The sequence below is a fragment of the Schistocerca nitens genome, chromosome 2 (assembly GCF_023898315.1).
Source record: "Schistocerca nitens isolate TAMUIC-IGC-003100 chromosome 2, iqSchNite1.1, whole genome shotgun sequence".
Taxonomy (NCBI): Eukaryota; Metazoa; Arthropoda; class Insecta; order Orthoptera; family Acrididae; genus Schistocerca; species Schistocerca nitens.
In genome coordinates, this window is record NC_064615.1 from 179,016,827 (window position 1) to 179,038,617 (window position 21,791).

The 21,791-nt window shown below is 39.2% G+C and overlaps 1 protein-coding gene across 1 annotated transcript in view; it reads right to left on the bottom strand.

Moving 5' to 3' along the window:
- LOC126235853 (E3 ubiquitin-protein ligase RNF169-like) overlaps positions 1-21,791 on the bottom strand; it is an 88,472-nt gene that overhangs the window by 16,787 nt on the left and 49,894 nt on the right. The window contains exons 7-8 of the mRNA XM_049944718.1: positions 5,143-5,245; positions 52-170 (exon numbers count right to left, since the gene is read on the bottom strand). Coding sequence (XP_049800675.1) covers positions 52-170; positions 5,143-5,245 — 222 coding nt within the window. The remainder of the gene's footprint in view (positions 1-51; positions 171-5,142; positions 5,246-21,791) is intronic.

Here is a 21,791-nt window from a genome sequence, read left to right on the forward strand (position 1 = left end):
CATGACTCAGCATTCATAAACTAACTCTCTCATAACTGAAATAGTGCTTACCTTTGAATGCTGAACTCTGATTTGTACCAACACTTTTTGATATGCGTCCTTCTGTAGGTGGTGTGATAGTACATTCATATGGCCTCTTCTGCATTTTCATAAAGTTCTCGGCCAATTTCCTACAAAAGATAACACCCACATTATTTTCAAATAATCATGAATTATTTAAGGTGCAGAACATAAGAAAGGAAACTGCATTAAGTGAGGAGCTTTATGGCACATACGATGACGCGATCTACACACACATATTTGAAGAGGTATACGTGTGAGATCTACACACACGTATTTGAAGAGGTATACGTGTGATATCTTACAAGAAAACACAAACACACACCCGACGCATCCACGTGAGTGCAAATGGTATGGAGGGGGGTGGCGGAGGAAGAGAAGGGGGAGGGGTATTGGAAAGCATGCAAAAGAACGAACATACTGCATTTTCTCCTGCTCCGTTCATTCAGCTATATGGCTCTGTTTCTTATGGTGGAGTCTATACTATCATTTTAAGTGAGCCAAAACTGTCAACAACCTGATACATCATTTGTATATCCTTGCTTTTCACTGACCTCTGAACAAACTGAAGCAGCCAGCTAGGCAAAACTCTGAGCTGTTTTGTAACTTGGAATTTTGCACATTCAAACCCAGCCCCATTTATTTTGCAAGTCATTCTCAGCGATTTCCTTTCTCCCAGGGGAGCTAGTCCGGCAAGAAATGCAGGATGTTCTGTGGAGTTTGAAAAGTAGGAGATGCATTGACAGAACTGGAACTGTGAATGTAGGTAATGAGTTGTGCCTAGATAGAACACTGTTCATAAAATTTAATAGTATGGCTTCAAATCCCTGCCAATACACTATTTTAATTTACCAGGAAGCTTCATTAACAATGAATATTTTGCCGCCGTATGAAATATTCATTCAGGAAATAATATCTAGGATGTCAGTACATCATTCCTCTCAACATTCTTTCTCCCATGAGTGTTAGTCTAGCAGAATACACATGAAAGCTTCTGTGAGTTTTTGGAAAGCAGAAGACACTTAAGTCAGAACTGGATTGCTCAGTTAGTAAGAACATTGTCATAAAAAAAAACCAAGGGAACATGTTTCAACTACAGTCAAAGCAGGACGCAAGAGATATTCTGAGTAAAACCTTTTTCGTCCTTTAAATATTAACAATATGTTTGATCACTCATGTCATTTGGCCTGTAGTTTAGTGTCATGCTCTACAGACTTTTTTAAGGCCATCATGTTCAACAACACCATCTCTTACTGGAGGCACTAGTGTTATTCACAGTTTATTACTGTTTTTTTATTTCCTTGTAATCATTGATTACGGTTCCTGTCTCAACTTGACACTATCAGAAACAACTTTCAGAGAGTCTTTGGGAGGGGGGGGGGGGGATTATCTATTTGTAGATACAAAACGCTGGAATGGTCCATGCTGTAAAGAGCACTTGAGGACCTAGAGTACCACTTAGCCATTAAAAATTAATCAATATTTAATCACTTTCATTACCACTATAACACACCAATTCCTCCTTTCCAAATTGATTGTATATCTTTTCATGTGTACTCCAGTAGGTCATGTAATGCTCTTGAATGAATATGTTGGAACTCCATCCTCTATTGGTTGTTTGTTATCATCTATATCATTTTATTTTATTTTAAGAACTTTAAGATTGTAAGACACCTAGTTAATGCAGCAGAACAGTTAAATCCACACTACAAGAAGTCTACCAGTATAAAAGATAGGCCATAATGAAAGAAAAATTCCTGAGAATGTACATTTGGAGCATAGGCTTGTATGGAAGTGAACCATGGACATGGGAAAATTGGAAAACCAGAACACTGAAGTGTCTGAGATGTGCTGGTATAGAAGGATTTTGAAAATTAGATCGACTGATAAAGAGGAGGTTACCCACAGAATCGAATAGGAAAGAAATATGTGGGAACACTGACAAGCAGAAGGAGCAGAATGATAAGATGTATTAAGACAGCATGCAATAACTTCAATGTCACTAGAGGGAACTGTGGAGCATAAAAACTGTAGGACAAGACAGAGACTGGAATTCACAAACACACCACTCTCTCTGTAAGTCATGTTCTGATAGTTGTGGGTGACCGAAAATGGCACGAGGTTTCTTCTTTTGTTCTGTCTGCACATGTCCACTCCTGAAAGCCTAACAGTACCATGGAATCTTGCTTGACGAGTACCTTCCATAATGAGAAATTTGCATATCGAGCAAAACAAACAGTAAAAAAATTACTCACTTAATGAGCGATGTTTCACGCAACAAGTGATGACAATTTAGTGTGACGTAACCAGCCACTTGCACATGGCAGGGTAAACATTCAACAACACGAACCTCTTTCGTTGTCAGCCACGGCATATGGACAATGTCTTTAGCACATACTGCAGTCTGGGCTTAGTACTCTTACTGCTACCATCTTAGTGCAGCTAATATTCTGTATGATGTTGAAATGTTGCTCCTTATATGGATAAATGAAAAGCAATTGCAACGTGAGACTATTAATGAGAACATCGTTTGTGAGAAGGCAAGAATGATTTTTGCCAAGCTCGTTAAGAAGACACCAGGACCATTAGGGACCGAAGAAGTGTTTAAGGGAAGTCGTGGGTGGGTCAAGAAGTTTAAGAGAAGAACCGGTGTTCACAGCGTTGTGAGGCATGGCAAAACAGCCAGCTCTGGCACAAAAGCAGCAGGGAACTTCATCATCAGCAATGTCAAGATGTCCATAAATTTGGAGGGTTATCTGCAACGACAGGATTTTAAATGCGAAAAGGTGGGTCTATTGTGGAAAAAGATGCTGAAGCTTACCTTTATAAAAGCAGAGGCGAATGCACTGCCCAGTAACAAGCCAATGAAAGATCATCTCACACTGCTATTCTCTGCCAATGCAAGCAGTGATTTGAAAATTAAACTGCTGCTTGTTTACCATTCAGAAACTCTATGACCCTTCAAGAGGTGTAAAGTCCAAAAGAGCAGGTTAAATGTCATGTGTAGTCCAACATCAAGGCTTGGGTGACACATGGTCCTTTTTGTGACTGGAACAACGAAGAGTTTTGTCCTTCGGTGAAAAACGATTTGCTCGAGATGAATCTGCCACTCCATGTCTTGCTTGTTATGACAAAACTCCTGCCCATTCTCCAAGCCTACAAGATCACATCCTTGAAGAATTTCAGTTCATCAAGATCCAATTTCTGCCTTCCAACACCACTCCATTACTCCAGCCTATGGACCAGCAGATTATTTCTAACTGTAAGAAGCTATACACTAAAGCACTCTTCGAGTATTGCTTTGAGTTGACTCAAGCTACCAATCTCACCCACAGAGAGGATTGGAAATATCACTTTGACATCGTTGGCTGTGTCAAGACAATCAAAAAAACTCACTTCTGCTTGGAAAAAGCTGTCTGGAGTGCAATGTCAGATGTGACTCTGAGGCATTTGAGTCAGTACCTGTGGAGCCTATAGTCAACAAGATTGTGTCTTTGGCCAAGAGCATGGGACTAGAAGTGGATAACAATGATATCTATGAGCTTGTGGAAGATCACAGCCAAGAAATGACCACAGAAGAGCTTATGGAGTTGCAGTATGTTCCACAACAGTAAGCTGTGGAGAGGAGAAGGAGGAGGAGGAGGAGGAGGAGGAGAAGACAGTAACTGCACACCAGCGATCTTCTTGTGCAATAAGAGAAATGTTGAAAGTATGGGAATCAGTTGCATCAGATACTGAAAATCATCATCCCAATAAAGCAGTGGTTACACATACTACAAATTTATTTGACGATAATGATGTGTTGCATTTTCGGCAAGGGTAGAAACATCAGCAGAAACAAATGACTATAGATAGCTTCCTGGAAAAATAGAATTGGTTATGTATCGTGAATAATAAAGTACATAACACAGCTTACATAATTTTTTTTAATAAATGGGATGAATAAGATAAAACTTAGTACTTTTTCTGGATGGGACATATTATCGTATTTTACATTAACTTATATGGGATAGACTGTTTCGCTTCATGTTTCACACTATGAGTAAGATTCTGGAACGAATTATGCTTGCTATGAAAGGCTCCACTGTAATTATCATTATCAAGTCCAATAGCATGTACATTGAGTAGGTGATGGATGTTCCATACATTAAGAGATAAAATGGGTCAAAGATATTAGCACCAATTATCATACGTTACATATGATATGGTGACTAAGAGTACGAACATAAGATCATCAAATCTGAAAAATAGCAGTGTATAAGAAGAAAGCGATCTCACTACTATTTGAAATTGTTGCTTAATTTGTTTCAGTTTCTGCTGCTAGAATGTAGATGATATCCTTCAGTCTTAAAAACCATACATACAAACATAAAAGTTACAGACAAAAATGTGTGCAAGGTTGTCTTGGTTGGATTCAGGAATCATTTATTGCAATCTGCAGTGCAATTTTCATTCACTTTCATAACATGTATGGTCTCACGGGACAATGACTTCTGACTCAAGTAGCTTCCTTTTTCTCATAGAATTCTCCAAATGTGAAACTCTTTCCTCCTCTCTTAACAAAATGGATCCTCTTGTGAAATAACGGAAATAACAAAGTTCTGTTGCCTTTTTCCCTGTAGTTGTCAGTTTCATCCAACTTTGAGTTTAGATTTTCAATTTTTATTGTATAATTTCCTTGTTTTGTTACACATACAAAAAATTGCTTGGTGAGTGGCTGGAAGAATGAATCTAGATACACACAAATGTGAGAGAAGAAAAATGTGTCATTATTATTTAGCAGAACTGTTTTACACAGCTGCAGTTACTGAGCTAATTTACTGAAACAGTACACCTGAAATGCTACAATCAAGAAGAGTCACAAAAATCTGCTATAAAACCATTACAAACCATCTTCATATGTGGAAATAAGATCTAGTTATACCTCCTATAAAATATTGTGTGGTCAGAATGCAAAATTTGGTACTCATCTGATGTGAAACAAATTTTGTTTTTATTGTCCGTCTACTTTCTCTGTCAGATTAATACATAATGACATCACCAATAATAACAGCAGTAGTATATTCAAAAAACAGAACATACCTTGCAGTTGGATTAAGATTACTTCCTCTCCGCACTGCATGACACAAATCTTTTATACCCAGGGGAGAAGCTACAATAACTCGTGGCTCAAAAACACGACCATCTGGAACATATAAAGAATGTGTTGTTAGTGTAAAACAGCAACAATCCACACGACAGGTTCTCTTATGTTAAGAACTAACTGGTGTCATTGTAAACTAGCCCTCACCCACCCAGATAGATGTGTATGTTCGCATGCTGCTTCCAGGATTCGGGGAGGTGAGCCTGAACCCAGATCGAATCCACCTCATGAATTAACAATGATGGCTGACATGCTAGCCAGCCTGGATGTGACTTTTAGGCAGTTTCTCACATTCAACTAGGTAATTACCAGGCTAGTGCACACATCCCACTCAGATATACGTTACACAAACATTTAAAATACATTCTCACTCTTGAACATGAAATTATTCCACCCACAGACAGTTAGCATACACAAATTCCATCCCAGAAAGAGTGATAGCATCAGGAAGAGCATATGGCCACTAATTGTCACTGACATTGCCAAAACCATATAACAAATGCTGACCACACAGAATATGGGAAAATGCAAGGAAGAAGAAGATTGCAAAGTAACTTATGATTACTGATATGGAAATCTGCAGCTGTAAACACAACTGCACTCTTTTTGATACCAGAGGCACCATTTAACCACAAAGTCAAACATCATTATCAAGAAGTGACTACAATTAATTGCCTATGTACAACATAAATTCCTTGCAATATGATGACAAATTCATGAAGACAGAGGCATAGTAAAATATACTTGCTTCTATGATCATGCAGTTTGATACAGCATTCTCCTTTAGGACTAAATATGATTACCATGTGTACAGACAGACAATGAGTATTATCGTTTATAAGTTACAAAACAATTATAACAGCAAGTTTCCTTTTCATCCAGTTTCAACTGCCACAATAAATCAAAATCATCTAAGTCCAACAAACAATGGAATAAACTCAATGGGAAAAAGTTACTGTTTAAGCTACTCTCAAGCTTGCTTATATCAGTAAGAAAAATATTACAGCCCTGTATAATATTGATCTTTCACTAGTAAAAATCTCAAATCACCATATCAGTCCACAGATTCACATAAACTGCCATGAAGGACACAAAAAGTCATTCCCTTTAAGGTCTTCCTAGATATGCTAAAGGTACTCAATAACACCACTGGTCGATAAACAATTAAACAAATAAAAATTATTCTCTTGAAGAATTTTTGATTGATAGAGCAAGAACCATGGACCTGGCTGTTGGTGGGGAGGCTTGCATGCCTCAGCAATATGTATAGGCATACCGTAGATGCACCCACAATGGAGGGGTGTCTGTTGAGAGGCCAGACAAATGTGTGGTTGCTGAAGGGGGCATCAGCCTTTTCAGTAGTTGCAGGGGCAATAGTATGGATGATTGACTGATCTGGCCTTGTAACATCAATCAAAATGGCCTTGCTTTGCTGGTACTGCTAACAGCTGAAAGTAAGGGGAAACTACAGTCGTAATTTTTCCTGAGGGCATGCAGCTTTACTGTATGGGTAAATGATGATGATGATATCCTCTTGGGTAAAATATTCTGTAGGTAAAATAGTCCCCCATTCGGATACCCAGGCGAAGACTACTCAGGACAACGTTGTTATCAGGAGGAACAAAAAATTCTATGGATCGGAGTGTGGAATGTCAGATCCCTTAATTGGGCAGGTAGGCTAGAAAACTGAAAAACAGAAACGGATGGGTTAAAGTTAGATATAGTAGGAATTGGTGAAGTTCGTTGGCAGGAGGAACAAGGGTTCTGCTTAGGTGAAAACAGGGTTACAAATACAAAATCAAATATGGGTAATGTAGAGATAAGTTTAATAACGCGTAAAAAAAAAATAGGAATGCAGATAAGCTGCTATGAAAAGCAGAGTGAATGCATTACTGTAGCCAATATAGACACGAAGCCCACACCTACCACAGCAGTACAAGTTTATATGTCAACTATTTCCGCAGACGATGAAGAGAGTGAAGAAATGCACGATGCGACCAGAGAAATTATTCAGATAGTTAAGGGAAATGAAAATTTAATAGTCAAGGGGGACTGGAACTCACCAGTAAGAAAAACAAGAGAGGGGAAAGTAGTGTGTGAATATGGACTGGGGGTAAGGAATGAAGAGAAAACTGCCTGGTAGAATTTTGCACAGAGCACAACTTAATCATAGCTAACACTTGGTTTAAGAATCAGGAAAGAAGGTTGCATATGTGGAAGAGGCCTTGAGATGCTGGAAGATTTCAGATAGATTACATAATGGTAAGACAGAGATTTAGAAACCAGCTTTTAAACTGTAAGACATTTTCAGGGGCAGGTGTGGACTGTGACCACAGTCTACTGTTTATCAACTGTAGATTAAAACTGAAGAAACTGCAAAAAGATAGGAATTTAAGAATATGGGACCTGGAAAACTGAAATAACCAGAAGTTCTGGAGGGTTTCAGAGGAGTATTAGGGAACGACTGACAAGAACAAGGGAAAGAAATACAATAAAAGAAGAATGGGTAGCTTTGAGAGATGAAATAGTGAAGGCAGCAGAGGATCAAGTAGGTAAAAAGATGAGGGCTGGTATAAATCCTTGGGTAACAGAATAGATACTGAATTTCATTGATGAAATGAGAAAATATAAAAATGCAGTAAATGAGGCAGGCGAAAAGGAATACAAACGTCTCAAAAATGACATCTACACGAGGTACAAAATTTGCTACGCAGGAATGGCTACAGGACAAATGTAAGGATGCAGAAGCATATATCACTAGGGGTAAGATAGATATTGCGTACAGGAAAATTAAAGAGAACTTTGGAGAAAAGAGAACCACCTGTGTGAATATCAAGAGCTCAGATGGAAAACCAGTCCTAAGCAAAGATGGGAAAGCAGAAAGATGGAAGGAGTATATAGAGGGTCTATACAAGACTGATGTACTCTAGAGCAATATTGTGGAAATGGGAGAGGACATAGATGAAGATGATATGGGAGATATGATACTGCATGAAGAATTTGACAGAGCACTGAAAGACCCAAATCAAAACAACACCCCAATAGTAGGCAACGTTCCATTAGAACTATTGATAGCCTTGGGAGAGCCAGCCCTGACAAAACTCTACCATCTGGTGAGCAAGATGTATGAGACAGGCGAAATACTCTCAGACTTCAAGAAGAATATGATAATTCAAATCCCAAAGAAAGCAGGTGTTGACAGGTGTGAAAATTACCGAACTATCAGTTTAATAAGTCACAGTTGCAAAATACTAACACACATTCTTTACAGACGAATGGAAAAACTGGTAGAAGTCGACGTCGGGGAAGATTAGTTTGGATTCTGCAGAAATGTTTCAACACACGAGGCAATAATGACCCTACGACTTGTCTCAGAAGATAGGTTAAGGGAAGGCAAACCTATGTTCCTAACATTTGTAGACTTAGAGAAAGCTTTTGACAATGTTAGCTGGAATAGTCTCTTTTTAACTTCTGAAGGTGACAGGGGTAAAATTTTGGGAGCAAAACTCTATTTACCATTTGTACAGAAACCAAATGGCAGTTATAAGAGTCAAGGGGCATGAAAGGGAAGCAGTGATTGAGAAAGGAGTGAGACAGGATTGTAGCCTATCCCCAATGTTATTCAATCTTATATTGAACAAGCAGTAAAGGAAAGAAAAGAAAAATTTGGACTAGGAATTAGAATCCAAGGAGAAGAAATAAAAAATTTGAGGTCTGCCGACGACATTGTAATTCTGTCGGACCTGGAAGAGCAGCTGAACGGAATGGACAGTGCCTTCAAAGGAGGATATAAGATGAACATCAACAAAAGCAAAACGAGGATAATTGAATGTAGTCGAGTTGACTCGGGTGATGCTGAGGGAATTAGACTAGGTAATGAGACACTTAAAGTAATAAAGGAGTTTTGCTATTTGGGTAGCAAAATAACTGATGATGGTTGAAGTTGAGAGGATATAAAATTTAGACTGGCAATGGCAAGGAAAGAGTTTCTGAAGAAGAGAAATTTGTTAACATCGAGTATAGATTTAAATGTCAGGAGGTCGTTTCTGAAAGTATTTGTATGGAGTGTAGCCATGTATGGAAGTGAAACATGGACGATAAATAGTTTAGACAAGAAGAGAATAGAAGCTTCCGAAACATGGTGATACAGAAGAATGCTGAAGATCAGATGGGTAGATCATGCAACTAATGAGGAAGTACTGCATAGAATTGCGGAGAAGAGAAATTTGTGGTACAACTTGACTAGAAGAAGGGATCGGTCGGTACTACACTTTCTGAGGCATCAAAGGATCACCAATTTAGTATTGGAGGGAAGTGCGGGGATTAAAAATTTTAGAGGGAGACCAAGAGATTAAATACATTAAGCAGATTCAAAAGAATGTTAGGTTGCAGTAGTTACTCAGAGATGAAGAGGCTTGCACAGGATAGAGTAGCATGGAGAGCTACACAAAATCCAATCTCTGGAGTGAAGACCACAAGAACAGAGCATAGTACATTAAACTGGATGGCAAATGAAAATAACACTGGGTTTACTGCAAGGACGCATTACATCTACACCTACATCTACGTGATTACTCTGCTATTCACAATAAAGTGCCTGGCAGAGGGTTCAATGAACCACCTTCAGGCTGTCTCTCTACCATTCCACTCTCGAACTGCACGCAGGAAAAACGAGCACTTAAAGTTTTCTGTGCGAGCTCTGATTTCTCTTATTTTATCGTGATGATCATTTCTCGCTATGTAGGTGGGTGCCAACAGAATGTTTTCGCAATCGGAGGAGAAAGCTGGTGATTGAAATTTCATGAGAAGATCCTGTCACAACAAAAAACGCCTTTGTTTCAATGATTGCCACTCCAATTCACGTATCATGTATGTGGCACTATCTCCCCTATTTCATGATAATACAAAACAAGCTGCCCTTCTTTGTACTTTTTCGATGTCATTCGTCAGTCCCACCTGATGTGGATCCTACACCACACAGCAATACTTCAGAATAGGGAGGACAAACGTAGTTAAGCAGTCTCTTTGGTAGACCTGTTGCACCTTCTAACCGCAGTCTTTGGTTTGCTCTACCCACAATATTATCTATGTGATCATTCCAATTTAGGTTATTTGTAATTGTAATCCCTAAGTATTTAGTTGAATTACAGCCCTCAGATTTGTGTGACTTATCGCGTAATCAAAATTTAGCCGATTTATTTTAGTACTCATGTGAATAACTTCACACTTTTCTTTATTCAGGGTCAATTGCCAATTTTCGCACCATACTTATATCTTACCTAAATCATTTTGCAAGTTGTTTTGATCATCTGATGACTTTACAAGACGGTAAATGACAGCATCATCTGCAATCAATCTAAGACGGCTACTCAGATTGTCTCCTATGTCATTAATATAGATCAGGAACAATAGACGGCCTATAACACTTCCTTGGGGAACGCTGGATGTTACTTCTGTTTTACTCGACGACTTTCCGTCTATTACTATGAACTGTGACCTTTCTGACAGGAAATCATGAATCCAGTCGCACGACTGAGACGATACTCCATAGGCACGCAGTTTGGTTAGACAACGCTTGTGAGGAACGGTATCGAAAGCCTTCTGGAAATCTAAAAATATGGAATCAATTTGACATTCCCTGTCGATAGCACTTATTACTCCATGAGTATAAAGAGCTAGTTGTGTTTCACAAGAACGATATTTTCTGAATCCGTGCTGACTATACGTCAATAAATCTTTTTCTTCGAGGTACTTCATAATGTTCAAATACAGTATATGTTCTAAAACCCTACCGCAAATCGACGTTAGTGATATAGGCGTGTAATTCAGTGGATTACTCCTACTTCCCTTTTTGGGTATTGGTGTGAATTGAGCAATTTTCCAGTTTTTAGGTACAGATCTTTCTGCGAGCGAGTGGTTGTATATAATTGCTAAATATGGAGCTACTTTATTAGCATACTCTGAGAGGAACCTGACTGGTATACAATCTGGACCGGAGGCCTTACCTTTATTAAGTGATTTAAGCTGCTTTGTTACACAGAGGATATCTACTTCTATGTTTCTCATCTTGGCAGTTATTCTTGATTGGAATTCAGGAATATTTACTCTGGTCTTCTTTGGTGAAGGAGTTTTGGAAAACTGTGTTTAATAACTCTGCTTTAGTGGTACTGTCATCAGTGACTTCACCGTTGTTATCACGCAGTGAAGGTATAGATTGCGTCTTGCCACTGGTGTGCTTTATGACCAGAATCTCTTTGGGTTTTCTGCCAGATTCCGAGACAGAATTTCTTTGGGAAATCATTAAAAGCATTTCGTATTGAAGTACATGCTATATTTCGAACTTCTGTAAAACTTTGCCAATCTTGGGGATTTTCATTCTTTTGAATTTGGCATGCTTTTTTGGTTGGTTCTATCGAAGATGCTGCAGATGGTGAGCTCCGCCTTAATCTCAGAAACAAGACTGGAAGTCTTTACCATTTCTGCAAGCTGCCAAAAACCAGACAGAATCTGCTCCGATCCAAAGGAGCACATGTCATTGGTACCGACATGAGCCACCACCTGCAGTTGGCTGCACCCTGTGCTCCTCATGGTAGCTGGAAGCACCCTTTCCACATCCGGAATGACTCCCCCCAGAATGCACACTGGCGTCCTTCCCCTCCTTGGCAGCCATGTTCCTAAGGGGCCCCTATTGTTGGAGCTCCCAACTACCAGCAAACCCACCGTCTGTGAATGCCCAGACCGTGCGGGCCGAGAGGCTTACTCTGGAACAGGGTGGACGACTGCATCCGGCTCGAGACAGCATCAGCCACAGATAACGCCCGAAACCTGTTTGTCAAATGTACCGGGGAGGCCCTAAGATCGGCCCTCGGAAAGTTTTTCGCTGCCTGACAGATTTTGGAATAATCTCCCACGTGTTCACGGGTGAGGGGTCAACCTCAGTGCAGGCAGTACCTGGGGAGGTCACAGGAGTGGATCGATCGGAGGACACATGGGATGTTCTCAACATCCCTCGCATCCCTGCGTCCGATCCCCCACAGTGATGCCCCTTGGCAGCAGCCTCAAGCTGTGTGACAAAAGCCAATGCAGCTTGAAGCTGTGAGCGAGGGGTCGCCAGCTCAGCTCGCATCTGTACACAACAATCACAGTTCCTATCCATTACTGCAGTCGCTCCTGTTTGAAGCTCATACAAATATGTAACAAGCGAACGGTGTACTCGCCTTATTAGTAGCAGGAACTAGCAGTGCACTCTCAACAATATTTTCAGTATACATACCATAAATGATTAATCCAATAGTCAGAGCACTGTCAGATTGTTTGCGGGTGATGCAGTTTTATTGTTGCTCAGTTATTATAAGGGGATGCAGAGTGACTTGGAAAATATCTCCACTTAACAGACTAAATAGCCTAACTCTTTTTAGATGGACAAATGAACATTATTATTACTGTTAAGAAAAAGAATTTTGATAAGTTCTTGACCAATTTATTTCCAATTTTTACACATGTTCGGACAGACATAGACTACTTACTTTTCTATTATATATGGTGTATAAGTATGATTACAAAATCTATAGTTCTATGTGAAAAAAATCATAGTTCAACTTTGTTAGTGAAAATCTCAAGAAGTTCTTGATCCATTTACTTCACGTTTCATTATACTCTAACAAACATTCAGTCCTGACCAACAAAGCCTACATATTTTTTTAAACAACAATATACAGGTTTTCTGTTAAAACCAAATGAGAGAAAGAAAATGTTGTGGTGTGAAAATGTGCAGTTTAGTTTCCTTTCTTGCAGTCAGTTTTAACTATAATATTGAGGCATTTAAACTATTAGACAACTGCACACACAAAAATGTACTGTTTCATTTTATTCCTTGCAGTCGGTTTAAAGAGACAGCAGGAAGGTTGTATTTATGGCTGAATGGCGTATGATTAGAATACTGCTATAGAATCTCAAACATCCGAAACTTTCAGAATGAGATTTTCACTCTGCAGCGGAGTGTGCGCTGATATGAAACTTCCTGGCAGATTAAAACTGTGTGCCCGACCGAGACTCGAACTCGGGACCTTTGCCTTTCGCGGGCAAGTGCTCTACCAACTGAGCTACCGAAGCACGACTCACGCCCGGCCCTCACAGCTTTACTTCTGCCAGTATCTCGCCTCCTACCTTCCAAACTTTACAGAAGCTCTCCTGCGAACCTTGCAGAACTAGCACTCCTGAAAGAAAGGATATTGCGGAGACATGGCTTAGCCACAGCCTGGGGGATGTTTCCAGAATGTAGGAGGCGAGATACTGGCAGAAGTAAAGCTGTGAGGGCCGGGCGTGAGTCGTGCTTCGGTAGCTCAGTTGGTAGAGCACTTGCCCGCGAAAGGCAAAGGTCCCGAGTTTGAGTCTCGGTCGGGCACACAGTTTTAATCTGCCAGGAAGTTTCATCCGAAACTTTGTTATCCTACCCATTTGCAGTTTAAAAACCATAAGAACTACTATAATTGAAGCTTACAGATCCAGCAAGCTCCAGCAGCTGTAGAGGTTTCCCTCATACCCCAAATACCAATGAGCCCAACTGATTTACCCATTCACTTTAAGTATTTGAGTTCACCATCAAGATTTCCTTTGCAACGCTGATAAACAAGGCTCAATGTCAGAGAATGGGGTGGGTCAGGAGGGGGTGGGGGGTGGAAGAGGAGGTGGACAGAGGGAGAGGAAATGAACGTAGTGAGGGGGCAGGAGATGATAGACACAGAGAGGAGGGAGGAGGAGAGCAACATAAGGGGAGGAGGAAGATATGGACAAAGATAGGGGGGAGAAAGAAATGAATACAGGAATAAATTAATAACATCATGTGTCACATTAGTTTTGCCTTTTAACAAGAGCGTATATTATGTGTTTATTGTAAAGTAACTGTTAATCCAATCATTCCATTTTATGATGTAATTAGATTATCATTGACTTTATTTAAAAAGGCAATAAGTGTTGTTACTGTGTTGCTCTGTTGCTGTTTTGATGGTGTACGCAGTTCTCCTCTCAATAAAAATAATGTCTTTCCTTCTCATCCCGCACAGTAAGTCTCCCCTGATCCACGGTTCTGGGTGACTTTCTCGAAATCTACCCCCCTTCCTAGACCTCTCCAGTCCTTTTCCTTCATCCTTCTTCCTTCCCCTTCAACCCTTCTGAAGAAGGAGCCACTGGCTCCAAAAGCTTGTCAATCACAACAGTCTTTTATGTGTTTGTGTTCTGCCGCTGCTTGGTGAGTTGATTTTATCTATCTAATTAAATAATTTTATGATTATAATAGAGGGAAACATTCCACGTAGGAAAAATATATCTAAAAACAAAGATGATGTGACTTACCAAATGAAAGTGCTGGCAGGTCGACAGACACACAAACAAACACAAACATACACACAAAATTCTAGCTTTCGCAACCAACGGTTGCTTCGTCTTTCCTGACGAAGCAACCGTTGGTTGCAAAAGCTAGAATTTTGTGTGTACATTTGTGTGTCTGTCGACCTGCCAGCACTTTCATTTGGTAAGTCACATCATCTTTGTTTTTAGATATAATTAAATAATTTTAAATAATGTGTGCGATACAGCGTTTCATTCCACTACAACAACAGTTATGGGTCCAGTCATGCTAATGAAGAAAATAGGAAATTGTTTGTGTCAATTAGCCCATCTAAAGGCTCTGTACACATGTTATATATTAACATGTATACAGATTTGAAGGCTCTACCAAAAGTTGTACTTTCTAAATGCAACGAGCAGCAAATGCATTTATGAAGTTTGTCAAATCCAACAAAAGTATGCAAAGAACTTCAAAAATTACAGGCCCCAAGGGATAGCAAATTTCACACTGTGCAACAGAGACAAAGTTATATTCACTAAAAATGAAAAATTGTGACTCTATGAAAATTATCTCAGATTGATATACAAAACTATATTATGTCTACCGAACACTGGCGATGAAATTGAGGATGCAGGTTTAGCAATGACTATTCTGTGAAGACTTCCAGACGAAAGTGATGCAGTAGTTACAGCTTTGTGCAATTTGCCAGATAATGATTTTAAGTGTGCTACAATTAAAAGGTGTCTTCTTGCTGAATATGCTACACATCATGAATATAATGAAGATAAACATTCAGCAACATCCCTGAAAGCTAATGCTGGTAATCGTAAGTATTGAACAATGACAGTTACGGAACGTGACAAATGACAGAAACAAACGCAGAAAGAAGCAGCATGGAAAGGTAGTTTTGTTTGTTACAACTGCCACAAAGTCAGCCACATATCGAAAAACTGTCCTGAAATAAGTAAATTCAAAAAGAATAAAAGAAACTAGGTGTTGGTAGTATGAGTGCTGCATGTGGCACAATTACACTGAATGGTAATAATTGGATAGCAGATTCCAGGGAAACTCATCACATGGCTTCAAATGAAAATTATTTTTCAGCTGTTGACAAAAATATTTTAGCTGTGATCATAATCTTAGTTGGTGGCAGAAAAACAGAAGCTGTGGGGAAATGTACAGTAAGGACAAATATAATTAGCAACGAAGGTTTGGCTATGGAATTCGTAGCAGACAATACACTACTTATGCTCGAGATCGACCACAGAATTTTATCAGTGAGGCAGCTCATTGAAAATGATGAAAAGGTTCTTTTCTAGGCTGCAGGATCTATGATGACACTGGAAGACTGCTTATTAATACTCAGCAGAAAGGTCATTTACATTACATAAATACAGAGCCATGTGCAGTTGACAGATCAACAAACATACTGAGAAACAATGAATGTAACACAAAATCTCTAGACTTTGGCATCATTGAATGATGCATGTCAGTAAGTGTACAACAAACAAAATGATACGAAAGGAAGCAGCCCTTGGATTAGACTGTGAAAATAAAGGTGAAATACACCCATGTGATGGATGTTTGTGGGTATATCGACACGAAAACCGTTTCTGAAAACTGTATTACAAATTGAAGGAACAAACAAACATTTTATAACTTGTTCATGGTGATCTCATGGAGCCTACTGATGTTCCAAGTTTTGGAGGCAATAGATATTTAATGAGTATCATGGACAATGAAAGCAGATACATATTCGTACATTTCTTAAAAAGTAAGGATGTAGTATTTGAACAATTCCTGAAGTGGATGATTCAAACAGAAAGACAAACCAGGAAACACTTGAAGAGAATTCACATGGACAACGGCCTAGAGTTCTGCTCACACAAATTGTCACAGTTTTCCAAATCTGAAGGAATTCGGCATGAAATAACAAAGACACTGCAGTAAAACAGTGTAGCTAAAAGCCTCAACAGAACATTAATGAATATGGTAAGGTCACAGTTACTAGAAAGTAATTTACCGAAGAGTCCTTGGGCTGAGCTGAGAGTTGATGTACACTGTGATAAACAAGAAATCTTGTTACAAATAGCCACAACAACAACAACAAAAAATGCCACATGGATTGTGGACACGTAAAAAGCCTAGTGTGAGACATTTAAATCTGATAGGATGTGATGTTTTTGTTCACGTTCAAGATGTTGTTCTAAATTATCCACAAGGGCAGAAAAAGGTGTTCTTGTAGGATATTCTCAACATAACAGTGGCTACAGGATGCGGATGCCAGAGACTAAACAGGCTGAGGAATCCATGGACTGTATATTCAAAGAATTTTTGAATGGCAAATGCTTAACTGAAAATAAGAAACAAAAAGAATCTATTGAACTGATGGAGCATTATCATTTCCAAGTATTGAAGATGAACTACGAATTGAAAGAGTAGATTCCAGCACTGGAGAGGAATTTTATGGTTTTCCAGGTTAGGGGGAAAATTTGGGAGAAACTGAAGGTAATCAGGAACTTGTGGAACATGCTGAAATTTCATAAAATATCTGCAGGCCAGGAAAGGAAGTAAAAAAAGAAAAATCAGGTTTAAGCAATGTCATCTAATGACACTTCATTCCAGAGAGAAGGCTTATGGTGCAAAAGCATGAACGCATGAACACACATAATGTGAGGAAGGAACAGTGATGAAACATTATCATATTATGAAGCAGTTAATTCTGATGAAGCAGTGGAGTGGATAGTTGTAATGAATGAAGAAATTAACTCAAGATGCTTTGAAACTGGTTGAGCAACCATCTGGTGTTAATTCATGTAAAGAACAGATCGGTATTTAGAAAGAATACAGTTGTTGAGAAGCCAATTTTTACAGCCTTTTTAGTCACAAAGGGATTTAGTCAAACAGAAGTTGTCAACTATAATGAGATTTATGCTCCGGTTTCAAATTTTGAAACACTTTGTCTGATCATTTAAATAACTCACCAGAAAAACTGGGATATATTCAAAATGATATCGATCCATGTGTGCACAAGCTAAGTGCAAAAGCAAAAGGTAAAGGTAAAGGTAAAAACTCTTTTAGAAATTTGCTTTGAAATCAAGTATGTGGGCATGGTGACACACATGTTAGGAGTGAAATTTGAGAAAAGCAAAGATGAAGCAATTAGGCTTTTTCAGAAGGGGGACATTAAACAACTACTTCATAGACTTGGACTTCAAAATGTTAATGGCACCAAGACCCCAATGGAAATGAAGCTGAATTTCAACAAGAAGTGTGACGTGGAAGATAAAAATCTTCCATATCGTAAGCTTGTTGGTGGACTCCTTTACCTTTCACAGAGGACTTGACCAGACATTGCTTTCTCACAGGCAAAATTGTCACAATATTGTTCAACATTCAATACAAACCACTGGCACACAGCAAGAACAGTGCTAAGATACGCGAAGTAAACAGCGCATTACAAACTTGCATATTATCCCACTGGTCAAATACTTGAAGCATTCACTGATGCCGATTAGGCTACTTGTACAGACAATCACAAAAGTGTTACAGGATACGTAATATTACTGGCAGGATCTCCAGTGTACTTGAAGAATGTGAAACAAACTGCAGTTGCACTGAGCACAATGGAAGCAGAATGCAGGTCATTGGCAGCCTGCACAAGAGAGGTGGTATGGATGAGAGAATTAGTGAAAGTCTTAACCTGACCGAATTGACTGGAGGATGTGGTGTGATAATCAAGTAGCAATCATACACTCCAAGAAACACATAGAGAAATCATGAACAAAACGTACTGCCATAAACCATTATTTCATCAGGGAGAAAGTACTGGAGAATTGACATTTGATACATTTTGACATACAAAAAAATCAAGCAGACTTATTAACAAAACAAAGCCATTGCATCACAATATTCATGAACATCATTGTAAGAAAATTCCACATTCAAAATGATACAGGCAACTTTTTAAATAATTTCAAAGATAATCCAAAGTGTTGTTATAGTGTTCTCTGTTTATGTTCTGATGGTGTATGCAGTTTGTCTCTCAATAAAAATTACCTCTCGTTGTGCCCTGAAATGAGAGATGTCCTGCCCATTATCCTTCCCACCCCTCACACAGTGGTATTCCACCGCCCACCAAACCTACACAATATACTCATCCATCCTTACACAACCCCAGCTCTCAATCCCTTATCTCATGGCTCATACCCCCATAATAGACCTTAGATGCAACACCTGTCCCATAAATTCCACCTGTGATGTTGATGACAAACTTAAGAGAAAACTTTCCAACACAGCTAGGAAATATGAGTCAGCACCTTCTACATGTGCAGCAAACTCAAAAATATGGAAGCGGCCTTAAATGTTGAAGCAAATGATTCCTGTGGGTCCAAATGGAAGAACATTTGTGTAACTATGTTCAATGATGTGACAGATATTCTTTTAAAGTGGTTTCAAGTAATGTTAAGTGGCAACAATTCTATAAACAGAAACCTACTCCAAAAGAAGGCTTGTAAAATTGCCTTGAAGATCAGTGTTGATAATTTCAGAGCATTGAATGGCTGGTTGGATCATTCTAAAGTGGGTATTACATGACGATCTGCCGTGAACAGTACTGGTCTATCGCGACAGCCACCTAGCGGTAGAAAGGGGGAAACTACAAAAATTAGCAGACACATTATCCGTGTGCCAGAGTAGAGAGCAGTTCTAAACTGCTGTCAATCTGCGCATGCGCACTAGGCAGCGATAATTCGCGCATGCTAGATGGGGGACTGCAGAGTTTTCTGCTTGTTATTAGCTTATCGTTCGGTGGCTGGTAGCTAATTTTAGGTTTTCGTGTTGGGGATTTTCCGCATTTTTTTCAGTAAGTTGCTTTTCATAAATGCAGAAAAAAAATTTTTTGCCAGTAGACTTTCTTTTACCCTAGCTGATTGTGAAAGCATTCTTTCTTTCGATTACTTCGTATTATAGAAATGAGATGGAGCAAAGAGGCGTTAAGCATCTTAATTCAGGCATACAGAGAGGAAAGGTGTATGTATGGCCCTCTATATCATAATACGGTATGCTGGCAATCGTTCCTTTCTGAGTAATAAGCATTTAACGTTACACGGTGGTTTTCGATTTGTATCTTAATGCCTTAGCTTACAAAAGTTCATGTTTGATTCGATTGCATATCTTGCTTTATTTCAGCATGCCAGAAAATAAAAACTGGCAGCGATAGCAAGAAAATCCGTGCAGTTTCGCCCAGTGCGACAGATGAGGACTGCAAAACTGAGTAGCACATTCCACATTGCATTCCATTTTCCAAACTTGGAAAAATAACCAAGTGCACCTTAAAGTATTGGTCCTCTAAAGTGTTGCAAATTGCAGTGCATATACCCACAAAAACTTTTGAAAAGGTGGGCCGTGCTATTCTGTGGCTAAAAGACACTCTTGAAAGATTCCCCAGTTGCCAGCAAACGTAATGTTACATCCAACCTGCAACATGACAGGGCACGTACTGGTATTTTGTCAGTGATCTAGGCTGATATGGTCACAATACATATAAACATATGAATTAATTCTTACCGTATTTACTCGAATCTAAGCAGCACTTTTTTCCGGTTTTTGTAATCCAAAAAACCGCCTGCGGTTTAGAATCGAGTGCAAAGTAAGTGGAAGTTCTGAAAAATGTTGGTAGGTGCCGCCACAACTAACTTCTGCTGTCGAATATATGTAGCGCTACACAGGCATGCTTTGCAGGCACAAAGATAAATACTGGTGCAAAAACCTGTGTATCAGTAAATAAATTTTAAAAAAAAGAGGTGGAAGACGGGCTTTTTCTCCGCCCCACTACATTTTCATACATTATCCAACGAAGTAAATACAAATTCCGTATTGTTCATGTTCGAATGTAGCAGTATTTCAATGTACTACAAAAATCCGACTGGCAAGACTGTTTGGGACGTGTGTCAATATGGCCAACTCTACATTCTGAATTTTTTCCTACCTTTGAGAAGAGATGGTTGCTAACAGGAACTTTTATGAATTGTGAATCACATGCCGTATTCTCTTCATAAGAATAATACGAATATAAACATTTTGCCATGTATTCTTTCATGTTTGCTGCTATCTCATTTAAATCCTGTCTGGCTAATAAACCAGAGTGACACAACAGCAAACGGGGAAGAATATACATATCATGTCATGTTTATATTCGTATTATTCTTATGCCTAATAGTGATACAGTCAGAAATGAAGCACGGCAGTTGACTGGATTTTTAAATCTAAGATGACTAATTTCTGTGCAGAATGTAATGTACTAAAGAGGTGTCTGCAAAGATTTTCAAACGGAGAAAAATTTTCGCAGAACTCTCATTCAGAAGATCTTCTATCATACGCAGTCTATTATTTGGTTCTTGTTGATCGTTATCAAAGAAAGCAGCAGTGTAAGTAACAACAAATAGCAGTCTCTTGCCATTGTTTTGCTAATGAGACGATTCCTCTCTTTTTTTATTGTAAGCGGCGGTAGCGCGCACATAAGCAAGCCATACCGCGAGCGGCGACAGGTCATAAACACTTACCATCACAATGCGACAAACAATGCATGACACAGTAAAGTAATGCATTTACAGCTTGGAGTGGCATAAACACACATAACAAAGAGAACGGCACTTATCAGATCAAAGAAAAATAAGCAATCAATCCAAACTAGACGAAGCACGTGAAAAAGGAAGGGTACCCATATAAATATGGACGGAGCACCTGACGCATAGCAATGGCTACCTGGTAAAGCTTACTGCTAAGCTTACAACTCTAACCAAACTACTGTAGCTGAATCGTCATTCATTCTACCTACATTGTGTCATATTACGTGGACCACCTTTGTTTTGATTTGGAGGTGGGGTCTAAAACTTTTCTCTCCCCTTGAATTTCGAGTCTCAAATTTCAGGTGCGGCTTAGATTCGGGAAAATTTTTATTCCTTGATTTCGTGTCTCTATTTTCATGTGCGGCTTAGATTCGAGTAAATATGGTACTTTCTAGAAGGTGAGATAGCCTCCCTCATGACTGTCATACTTGCTAATTCCATATTCCATCACAGACAACAGCTTCTTGAAGCAGGCCATGTCCATCCTCATGAAGTTCCAAAATTCTTGCGGATCTATGGGACTCAGTCCTTACGTAAGCAATATAATACTCTACCTTCGTTCCTTCTTTTCAGCCTGGATCGAACTCAAAAACGTCTGACTTTTCATTTTCGT